The 11,668-nt window shown below is 41.5% G+C and overlaps 1 protein-coding gene across 1 annotated transcript; it reads left to right on the forward strand.

Moving 5' to 3' along the window:
• Positions 1 to 276: 276 nt before the first annotated feature.
• On the forward strand, positions 277 to 11,336 carry PPID (peptidylprolyl isomerase D). The gene is made up of 10 exons (XM_072120572.1): positions 277 to 512; positions 1,994 to 2,134; positions 2,308 to 2,414; positions 3,052 to 3,240; positions 3,605 to 3,727; positions 3,826 to 3,932; positions 6,137 to 6,278; positions 6,368 to 6,454; positions 6,544 to 6,586; positions 10,540 to 11,336. The coding sequence occupies exons 1-10, from the start codon at positions 428 to 430 to the stop codon at positions 10,626 to 10,628; spliced, it is 1,113 nt and encodes a 370-aa protein (XP_071976673.1). The 5' UTR covers positions 277 to 427; the 3' UTR covers positions 10,629 to 11,336.
• The last annotated feature ends 332 nt before the right edge of the window (positions 11,337 to 11,668 follow it).

An 11,668-nucleotide genomic window follows, 5' to 3' on the forward strand; every position in this document is an offset into this window, starting at 1 on the left:
GTAGTTCAGTCCTAAATGGATATGAAGAAGGTTGATATTATTGAATATAAAAATGCTGGAACACCCCTTTAAGGCTGGCACCGATTATGGCCATTATAACTGGACATATCACACGTGCCACCCAAATCTTACAGATTGAGTAGTTGCCAGCTACTCCATGTTGTGTGACCGGGAACGACACATGCCCACCCGCAGCTGCCATGCGAAGTACACCCAGCCTCGTGTAGCATCACGTACAGCGCCAGACACCACTGCTATACCGCTCTCTTACAGCAGGGGGCGCTCGCGCGGCGCACACTACTAGAAGCATCCAGAACTACAAGGGGCGGGAACTTGAGCGGCGGAAGTCCCGCCCCCGCCGCAGCGGAAGTGTGCTCAGGTGTGAGAAGCCGGTGAACAGTTATAGGAAATTGTCCGCAAGAAGAACATGTCTCACCCGGCTCCAACAAACAGACCGTCCAACCCGGACAATCCGCGGGTGTTTTTCGATGTGGAGGTGGGGGGCGAGCAGGGTGAGTAGCGGCGCCTCCTGGCAGCACACGAATGGGTGAAGTTGTGCCCGCACCTAGTGCTTCAGTCATGTGAGCGGCCATAGCCTGCTGTGTGGTCACCCCTGCTCCAAGCTGTAGTATCCCAGTGCTCCCTCCTGTGTGATAAACAAGACTGACCTCATTACTGTTACACTTATAGGAACAGCAGCTCTGGAGGCATCATAACGTTGCCCCTCTCTCAGTAACAGCGCCTCTACTGGTTGTACCCGTGGGGTAGTCAACTTGTTGCAAACAATCAAATGTGGTCCTCATCTATAGATGTTCCACAAACAATCCTGTACACATAAGTGACTGCAGGTGCTTTGGCTTTAGGACCCTTGTATACCGCAGGTTCCTTTTGTTTCTGCTGTTAATAAAGGTCATGTAATCCAGGGTCCGTTATAGGGTGACGTACAGAAGAACTTACATTCAGCTTCTGTTACACCCTTCTTAAGCGGAGGAAGAAACTGTAAGCCCAGTCACAGATGTGAATAGGGCCTTAGATGTCCTGCTATTCCCATTTGGGTTCAGCCACCTGACCCAGCCCCCAGGGAGTCCCCGTGGCCAATCATGGCTAGCTGCTAGGGGCGTTCCTTTGCCGGAATGACTGTTCTGGTAACACGGCAGGTCCGCTTATCTCTAGACAGCGAAGTAATGAGTCAGTGAAGCAATGGATGAAGCCTGGCATAATCTAGCTTGGTGTAGAAGTGCATGCCCACACTGTCTTGCATTTTGGCACTATGAGGCTAAGGTTCTTTAGGCTTTCTAATGTTGTGTTATGTAATAGAAGCAGAAAAGAAGAGCAATGGGCTCAGATATGTCATTTTTTTTCTGATAGATTGAAGGATAAAGAGTGTTCACAAAAATTGAACATATGACGCAGTTAATCAGAACCCTTACAATGTCATTCATATTAGGTAAAACTCATATCTTGTATTTCAGTGTCCTGAAACTGGGAGTAGGTGAAAATATGGGATGATGTTCGGGATGTTTCCCCAGTTCTGTGTGATCTTTCTTACTCTCCCACCCCAAATGTTTTGAACATTTTCTTCCTCTCTCATCTGCCTTTGTGGACCTATAGCTGCCAGTGGTCCAGCGCTCAGCATAAGAGCTTACATAAATGCAACGTTTTTAGAGAAGGGAACCTAAGTCAGGCTGGTAGAGCCGACACATCAATGTGTGAGATGAATGTGGAAGTATCTGTGACGCGTGGGGTTGCTTTCACTTTATTGTACGGTATACTCAAAAACTGCCCAAGTTACTGTCTAAGTTCAGAGTAAATGCAAAGAGCCCCTCCCAATTTATTTTTAACTTTGTGGCAGGATGGAAATTGTAGGTTACCGCTGGTATTACTTGTACTGTATTTTATGCAGCTTTTCAAAGCTAGTTCAGTGTATCACTGTATCATGTACAGTAGCCCACACCTCTACTGGATTGTCACATTTTGCTTTTTTTCATTGCAGTTGGACGAGTTGTTCTAGAGTTATTTGCTGATGTGGTTCCAAAAACCGCAGAAAACTTCCGAGCACTGTGCACTGGTGAAAAAGGTTTAGGACAGACGACTGGCAAGCCTCTTCACTTCAAAGGATGTCCTTTTCATAGAAGTAAGTATTGACACTTAAGGCAAATATTTGCAGACTAGGTAAAAACCATTGCATTGTGTACATTTCAGATGTTAATGGAGTTAGGTTTTAAATTTGAGTCTTGGATCTGCATAGATGTACTTTTTTTTTTTTTTTGCTCCTATTGTTTATTTTTCTATAATTTTTTTTCTTAGTCATTAAGAAGTTTATGATCCAGGGTGGGGACTTCTCCAACCAAAATGGAACCGGTGGTGAAAGTATATATGGAGAAAAATTTGAAGATGAAAACTTTCATTACAAGGTATTTGCAGTGTGTGTGTGGTTTTTTTTTTTGTTTTAAGGAAGGGTTTTTATATCTTCTATTGACTATCAAACCGTTTGACCTTGGAAACTTTGGGCAGTGGACTCCAAGACTACCCCCCGATACTTGAAACTCAGGATAGTAGCAAATGCTACTTTGCATAATGTATGGGATGGTCTGTTGGCATGGGTGAACTGATTGGTGGGCATCAGACTTTCACTGATCATTTATTGCTTACAATACTAAATGGAATTGGATTTTCATCTGCAACATTCCCAACTATGAATTTAACCCCTTTTCACAACTGGTCTAATAACCTAGCTGTCGCTAGAACCACATAATTAAATAAAATCATAAACATGTTGCTTATTACCATGTCCCATATATCAAAATATAAAAATTATCCCATACGGTGACAGAAAACAAAGTCCAGTGTCTGAATTGCCTTTCTGTTTGCCTCCATTAAAAAAAGAAGCATTCCATGCATAAGTCGGTAGTAATTGATGCTGATGCTAAACGGAAGGTCCTATGTTTGTATTTACAAAGAAGAAAAGTGAGACCCAAGAGATGTCACTTAATGTATGTTATGTACAGTATAAAATCCCTTTTTTTCTTTCTTTTTTTCCACCCTTAACAGCATGACAAGGAAGGTCTGCTCAGCATGGCCAATGCCGGACCCAACACTAACGGTTCTCAGTTCTTCATCACGACTGTCCCTACACCCCATTTAGATGGGAAACATGTGGTATTTGGACAGGTTCTCAAAGGAAATGGCATTGTGAAAATGTTGGAAAATGTTGAAGTTAAGGGAGAGAAGCCTTCTAAGGTAAATGTTGTGTATGTTCGTATAGAATAATTCAAATGGCTTTAAGATGGCCGACTGCATACTATTATCTCAGCCATGTATATTATAAACACCTGACACTTCTAGATCCCACCTCTGGGACCTGCAGATAAAATTACAACTAGGCCCAAAGGAGAGGAGGCCAAGAATTCTATTGTAGAGCCGAAAAGACTTTCCTCATTCAGTTATACGTAAATTCATTAAAAAAATATAGCAAAACATATAAATGGGGAAAAAGTGAGAGATAATTTAGTAACTTCTGTGTTTGGCAATTTATAGCTAAAGAAATTGTAATAACTTGAAATCCAGCTTCTATGTGTTCAACATTTTTTCTTTTTCCATATAGTTGTGCGTAATAACAGAATGTGGGGAGATAAAAGATGGCGATGAATGGGTCATGCCACCTCTAGATGGCTCTGGAGACACCCATCCAGACTTCCCAGAAGACTCTGATGTTGAATTAAATGATGTATGTTTCTGTCTACTATACTTTAGAGGGCTTTCGGACATGACCGTGAAGAGACACAGGCTTATATTGATTAAATGTGTAAATATTTTCTTTGATAGGTTGAAAAGATTGTCAGTATAGCCGAAGATGTCAAGAATATTGGGAATAATTTGTTCAAATCTCAGAATTGGGATATGGCAATAAAAAAGTACAACAAGGCTTTGAGGTAAGTTTAGATGTGTAAAATAAACTGTTCTGCTTTGGTATGTCAGTTGTTGATTTAACGTGACGTTTGGGGCAGCACGGTTGCGCAGTGGTTGGCACTACAGCCCTGCAGTGCTGGGGTCCTGGGTTCAAGTCCTATCCAGGTCAACATCTGCAAAAGTGTTGGTATGTTCTCTCCGTATTTACGTGGGTTTCCTCCCACACTCCAAAACATACTGGTAGGTTGATTAGATTGTTAACCCCATGGGGACAGGGACTGATGTGGCAAGTTGCGTAATCTGTGCGCTATATAAATAAAGGAATTATTATTATCAACCTAACTATCCTAAGGATGGGTTAAAAGGGGATTACCTTTAAGACCTGAAAGTAAAATGCATAGTTAAAAGGGTATTCGAATCTTCTGTTTGTCATATCCACAGAATCAAATCCTCAATTTCCCTAACTTCAACTCCAGCTCTACCCAAATGGTTTCAGATCCCGACTCCACAGTACGGTTTTCCCGATCACTCTAGCAGTACTTAACATTAGTGCAGGAATTTCTTTCCAATGCTTCTGATTTGTAGCTGCGGAGCTTCACTGCATAAAATACAGCGCACGTTCATCTAAACTAAAAGCCTAGAAGAGCATGCTCAGCCCATGCCAACAGTCTGTATTTGGCCCGTCAAGCTGTAAGTTGGTGTCTGCACCCTGCTGATGGTCCAATGAGCACTTCCATAAGGAATAATACCTCTAAAGTAAGCAGCTCCCTAGCCCTACCCCAGTAATCGGTGTTAAATTGTGGCACTAAGCAATCTCTGTCAGCTCCAGAGATTAATGGAGCAGAACGGTCATGCAAGGCCATCTGCTCCATTAGTCTGAGGAGCGGCGAGGGGTCGGTCAGACCTCTTTCTCACGATCTGCGGCGGTCTCAGACCCCTACTGATCAGCAAGTTAGGCCCTAATTTGCCTTTGTGGAAAAAACACCCTTTAAGCGTTAATTGGTGAAGACGGCCGGGTAGCGGTGAGTCCTCACTGGTCCTGGCTCCTGACACTGGTTGTATTTTGTGGCCTCTGTATTTGTACTGTACTGCTCCCGGGTCCACACCTGCTCCTGGCACAGCTCTGCTCTGGGTCCTGATGGCGCCACATACAACCAGCATGGGACACCAAGCAGAGCAGCACATGGAGGAGAGAAGTTGCAGTGTGGGGCAGGGAGAAGAGGTGTCAGGAAAGGATTTATTTTTCTGTCTGCTCTGGGGGTTCTCCAGTATTATTGCCTGCTCTGAGTGCTGTATTTGGTTGCTGGGGGGGGGGGTTATTTATTGCTGCACGGTGGAATTTATAATTTCTGGGGTGGCATTTTGAGCTGTACTGTTGTTGCTGTACATAGGGTGCTGGTTACTGACGCGGATTGATTATATGGGCCTTGGACCAATAACTGTTGTTCACTCCTCGCCGAAATGCTGAGATCAGGAATCCAAAAGACATTTAAAGAGAATTTAATAATTTTTATAGTTCTGTTTTGTGTAGTCTGTCCACAGCCATTCACAGGATACGTCATAAATACGTGATGAGTGTGGGTCCTCCCTCTGGGATCTGCACCTAGATTGGGAATGGCGGTCTACTGATCCCCTTCCCACACCATGGCTAAATAGTTTTCAGTGCCCTATAGGAGTGGCGAAAATAGTGTACTGGCTTGGCACTCCTATTTAGTCTGGTGGTGGGAAGGGGGTCATACTAAAGATTAAAGGATGGCTCCTAGTTTACACCACAGGATAGGGGATAACTAGCTGTTCAGTGAGGGTCTGACTGCTGAGACCCCCACAAGATCTGGACCCCAAACAATTCTTACTAAAGGAGAATGAGCATGCATCCGGAGACTCCATGTTAATGTATGGGAATGACCGAACTGGCAGGGCTTATTCTTGGACTGCAGCTCCACCATTAAGTTAGTACAGGATTCTCATTCTCCTTTGGATCCCAGAAGTCAGACCCGCATCAAATGGCTAGTTATTGTCTAACCTACTTGTAGGGGGATAACTTATATACTTGAGACAACCTTTAAGTAATTTGGTTCTATCCCATTGCCTGACCGGACTACATTTCCGCATGTTCAGTTATCAAAATATTTACAAAGTATTAGGGGTAGTTCTACCTCAAAAAGAATTGTTTTTTAACACTTTTTTTTTTTTTTTTTTTAATATGAATAATTTTGACATTTTCCAGATACGTGGAAAGCTGTAAAGATGTCACTGGCGATGATAACATTGAAAAGTTAAATCCAATTGCTGTAAGCTGCAACCTGAATATAGCTGCTTGTAAACTGAAGGTGTCTGACTTTAGGGCAGCAATTGAGAGCTGCCATGAGGTAAGGTCATAGCCAAGTATGCCAACACATACAAAAACACTATTTACCAAATGCTAATTTTATTTTTTTTATTTATTTATTTTTAATAGGCACTTGAAATTGATCCATCTAATACAAAAGCACTTTACAGACAGGCCCAGGGCTGGCAGGGTTTGAAGGATTATGAACAAGCACTGGTAAAGAGTTCATTCATGTTGGTAGTCCTAAAACCTACCATGTCTTATGGAGAATATAGTAATTTATTCTTTTTTTTTTCTTTTCTTAGGAGGACCTTAAAAAGGCCCATGAACTGGCACCTGAGGACAAAGGTAAATCAATCCCTATGGAAAGGTTTTGGCGGTAAATCCTGGTGTTGCTGCATACTATAAAAGAAATCGTATCTAATCCTGCAATGCACAATTCTTATCCACTTAAGGACCAGGCCATTCTTTGTTTTTGCGTTTTCATTTTGCACTCCCCACTTTAAAAAAAAAAAACCTTTTTTTTTTTTATTTTTCCATGTACAGAGCTGTGTGAGGGCCTGCTTTCTGCATAACAAATTGCACTTCATAGTGACTGTATTTAATATTCCACGCCATGTACTGGGAAGTGGGAAAAATTTTCCAAATGCAGTGAAATTGGTGTAAAAATGCATTTGTGTCATTTTCTTGTGGGCTTGGATTTTACAGCTTTAATTGTGCACCCCAAATAACATGTCTACTTTATTGTTTCAATTTTATTCAAACATTTTAGGACACAGTAACATGATTTTACTGATATTTATATCAGTTCTAGGGAAAGGGGGTGGTTTTAATGTCACAGAGGAGTTGACTACGGAGCTAGAGACACGCCCACCTGTCCTCTGCTCACAGCTGACTTAGCTCATGTCTCGCTGCTCCAGCAGTCAGTCATGCGCAGAGAGAAGCCCTAACTAATGTAGTAACCAAACAACTACAATTCTCTCCCTCAGCTTTCCCTACGCTTGTATGTAAACAAATAATCCACACAGACACAAGATGCATAGAGATCAGAGACCCCCCCCCCCCCCCCCAAACCACCTTCACCTCACACTCCACAGCAGGAAATGGCAGGAGAGACTCCAAATCTTCAAGCTGTCCCATCATGTGCTGTGCTGGAGTTTTACTTAGGTAGATGCATATGTAGAATGATAGATATAGATAGACATGATATAGGATATACATAAATGTATAGAAATATATTAGATAGAAGATATAGATACGAGATGGATACATAGCTATTAGATAGATATGGTCTCATTGGTAAGTAGCGTGTGCTTGTGATGTGACAGGAGGCAGGTCCTGTCCCTCCATCTTGCTGATTGTAGTTTTTTTTGAGAGCTGGAAACAATGGTTGCTATGGGCCAAAATGAGGACCGAGAGGCAAAATACTTTGAGAAATGATTCCCAGGGACACTGTATGGTGCCTTTAGCAGAATAGCAGTTTTATTGCTGCTACCCCAAAGGAAAGAACACCATTTATACTCGAGTATAATTTAACCACAAAAAAACTGTGAAAATGTATTGACTGGAGTACATGCCTAGGGTGGGAAATGCAGCTGCTACACTCTAATAAAATGTCCAGTAGTCTCCCTTCAACAATAAAATGTCCAGCAGTGCCCACTTCAAAAAATAAACTTTGTAGCCACCCTCCGGTGCTGACCCCTGGCATCCTCTTCCCGCTCAGGCAGATGCACGTCTATGTGATCTGCAACCACATAAACTATGACCCCAGCAAGTGGCAACACTGCCATGTCATAGTTTCTGTGCTGGCAGATCGCATAGACGTGCATCTGCCGGTGCTGGAGAAAGAGGATGCCAGGGGTCAGCGCTGTAGGGTGAACACTTAACTTTTTTTTTTTTTTTAACCGAATATAAGCAGAGTGGGGCTTTTTACCCACAAAAATTGTTCTGAAAATATCTTGTATATAGAGTAAATAACTTTTATCATGATTTTTTTTTTTTTACCCTAAAAATGTATTTATTGGGAAAATAAAACTCTTGCAGTAAAAAAAAAAAGCCCATAAGACTGTCAGATAAAAAAGAGAAAAAAAGTTGGTAGGTGAGCATGGAAAAGTGTTTTGTTTTTAAAGGAAATCTACCAACAAAATCCATCATGAAAAACCAGGGACAGTTACTCATAGATCCAGATGTGGTGGGGAAAATATTTGAGGGGTTTGTTAGAGATGCTATCCTCGAGTATCTCTCTGTGCACAACCTTATAACCCAGCGTCAGCATGGGTTTATGAGAGATCGGTCCTGTCAGACTAAGCTGATTGGTTTCTACGAGGAGGTAAGTTCAAGACTGGATCTGGGGGAGGCTGTGGATGTTGTATATCTGGACTTTTCAAAGGCATTTGACACCGTACCACATAAAAGGTTGGTACATAAAATGAGACTGCTGGGAATAGGAGAAAATCTGTGTATCTGGGTAAGTAATTGGCTTAGTGATAGAAAACAGAGGGTGGTCATTAATGGCACATTCTCAGATTGGGTTGAGGTTACTAGTGGAGTGCCACATGGGTCATTATTGGGGCCACTTCTTTTTAATATTTTTATTAATGACCTTGTAGTGGGTTTACACAGTCAAGTTTTAATATTTGCAGATGATACTAAGCTGTGTAAAGTAATAAATACTGAGGTCGATAGTTTAGCATTACAGAGGGATTTGTGGAAGCTTGAGGGATGGGCAGAGAAATGGTTGATGAGGTTTAATGTAGATAAATGTAAAGTTATGCACTTGGGCCATGGAAACAAAGTATAATTATGTTCTAAACGGTCAATTACTTGGTAAAACTGGAGCTGAAAAGGACTTGGGGGTATTGGTGGATGGTAAACTTAATTTTAGTGTCCAGAGCCAGGCGGCTGCTGCTAAAGCAAATAAAATAATGGGATGTATCAAGAGAGGAATAGATTCTCATGATAAAGACATAGTTTTGCCCTTATACAAATCGCTGGTCAGACCACACATGGAATATTGTGTACAGTTTTGGGCACCAGTGTATAAAAAGGATATAATAGAGCTGGAACGGGTGCAGAGGAGAGCAACCAGGATTATTAGGGGAATGGGGGGATTAGAATACAATGACAGATTACAAAATTTGGGATTATTCAGTTTAGAAAAAAGACGACTGAGAGGAGACCTCATTACAATGTTCAAATACCTGAACGGACAGTACAAGGATCTCTCCAAAGATCTTTTTATACCTAGGCCTGTGACCAGGACAAGGGGGCATCCTCTACGCCTAGAGGAGAGGCGATTTTACCATCACCATAGACAAAGGTTCTTTACTGTAAGAGCAGTGAGACTGTGGAACTCTCTGGCGCAGGAGGTTGTTATGGCGGACTCTATGTACATGTTCAAGAGAGGCCTGGATGCTTTTCTGGAGAGAAAGAATATCACGGTTTATTGGGATAAAACATTTATTTAATTCTTAAAGGTTGGACTTGATGGACTTGCGTCTTTTTCCAGCCTTATATACTATGATACTAGATGCTGTGACTGTGGTAATATTCTTATATTTGTCATCCATGGTCACCTTCCTTTTAAAATCAACTTTTAAAATTATGCCACTGAACCAAAACTACTCTGGGGGTGTTACCAGAGCCCCTCAGTGATGCAGTTTCACATGCTGTTAAACTGAACAGATCATGTCTCATCCTCCCTCTGCCAGTGTAATATAGAAGGGGAGACCCTGCTCTTCTCATTGTAACAGCCTTTGATGCTAGAGCATAAAGGGGTTTTGGAAACTCCCACCAGAGCCCTTCAGGATCATTCAGTAATTAAGATTAATATTATTTAGAATTAAGAAGCTCACCATAGTCACAGTACCTGGATCTATGAGTAAGTGTCCCTGGTTAATCAATGCTTGATTTTGATGGTAGATTTCCTTTTAGGTGTTAGAGGTTTGTTATCAACTTTAACCTCTTTAAACCTGTTAGTAGTAAAAAAAAAAAAAAAAAAAAACACCTGATCCACGGACCACAGGCCCCGTACAGTCATGTGCATGGGGCCTCCTACAGATATTTTATTATTTGTGGAAAAATCCCTTTAACAGGCCGTGTACACAACTTGTCGTCTATTAAACATGTAGATCAGTAACTTGATGTTCCTTTTGGTTACACTGGAAATGTGACCCTGTGTTTATGGACGCTGGTGTTGATGGCTTTCAGATAGATGTCTTGTTTATCCTTCATATACACCAGTTGGGAAATGTTACTGTAATGGCTGCTATGTCCTGTGCTCACATCATCTCTTTTCTTAGCTATCAGCAGCGAGATCCTCCGAGTCAAGCAGAGGATTAAAGAACAGAAGGAAAAGGAGAAGGCGGTCTATGCAAAGATGTTTGCCTGAATGTTTACATTAAAGTTGGCCTGCAGTATCCTGACAAGAACATCTGGGCGCAAAGAAAAACTGCAGAACAAACTTCTGTCTGATATTAAACCAAAAAAGGAAAAAAAAAAGTTTTTGAACCCAGGTGTGATTTCACCTAAGTATTTTTGAACGTTTACAATTTTTTATTTAGTTATTTTTAAATTTTTTTTGTCCCATGTGACACTGCATGAACTATGCAACTAGTGGGATGTGCAGTGTAATTTTTTTATCTTTTTTTTGTGGATAGGCTTCTGTCTCCAGCAGTGAAAGCAGTATTGTATTTCTTAAGGCTAGGGCTACAAAGCTAAAAGTATGGGCATACCCAAACAACTGTCTTTCTAGTAAAATCATTGCCTTGCACTGTAGCAGATATTAGGATAAACTACCATTATCTGATAACACTGTCACTGAGCTGTGTATTCTTGGTCCGCCATTCGCACAAGCATATTTTCTGTGTATCACAGGAGGAGCAGTTATCCTGTGTGATCGCTTCATGTCGCATCTTTCATAACCTTAGATTAAAACTGTTTACTGTCATTCATCTGTTTTCTGCTTGTCATACACTTAAAGGCTGTAACCACCATTGAATGAAGTGTTTTTGGTTTTTCTTTTTTGTTTATTTGCTTCCTTAATGCAAAAATCAAGAAGCTTTAATAGTTTTCATTAAACCTAAAAATATCAAACTTTTGTCACGGTAGAGTCTGTGTAACTCTTTCACCTAGCTGCCTGCTCTGCTGAATTTGACCAAGGCTACTGCTCCTACAAGTGGAAATCTACACATTGCATTGAATCAGTTTCTCACTACAAAAAAAAAAGCACTGCCTCATGGTCTGTAGAAGTTGATATAACAGTTGCAGATGGGATTTCTTTAGAGTAGGTCATGCTAGACTCTTCATTGCTTACTAGTTTTGCAGGTTTTAGATTAGATCCCTTGGGCCCGTTTGTAATGCGCCCAACTGCTGTATGGTGACCTCACATTTGTGCCACCGGGGGAAAAAGAGGGGTAACGCTGCCAGCAC

The sequence above is a fragment of the Engystomops pustulosus genome, chromosome 1, assembly GCF_040894005.1.
Source record: "Engystomops pustulosus chromosome 1, aEngPut4.maternal, whole genome shotgun sequence".
Classification (NCBI taxonomy): Eukaryota; Metazoa; Chordata; class Amphibia; order Anura; family Leptodactylidae; genus Engystomops; species Engystomops pustulosus.

What these genes read in the sequence shown, in the direction of transcription:
- PPID (XM_072120572.1), top strand. Translation starts at nt 428, where the DNA reads ATGTCTCACCCGGCTCCAACAAACAGACCGTCCAACCCGGACAATCCG. An exon ending in AGGATGTCCTTTTCATAGAA is followed by an intron (nt 2,135 to 2,307) that starts GTAAGTATTGAC and finishes TTTTTTTCTTAG; the next exon opens with TCATTAAGAAGTTTATGATC. An exon ending in ATGAAAACTTTCATTACAAG is followed by an intron (nt 2,415 to 3,051) that starts GTATTTGCAGTG and finishes CACCCTTAACAG; the next exon opens with CATGACAAGGAAGGTCTGCT.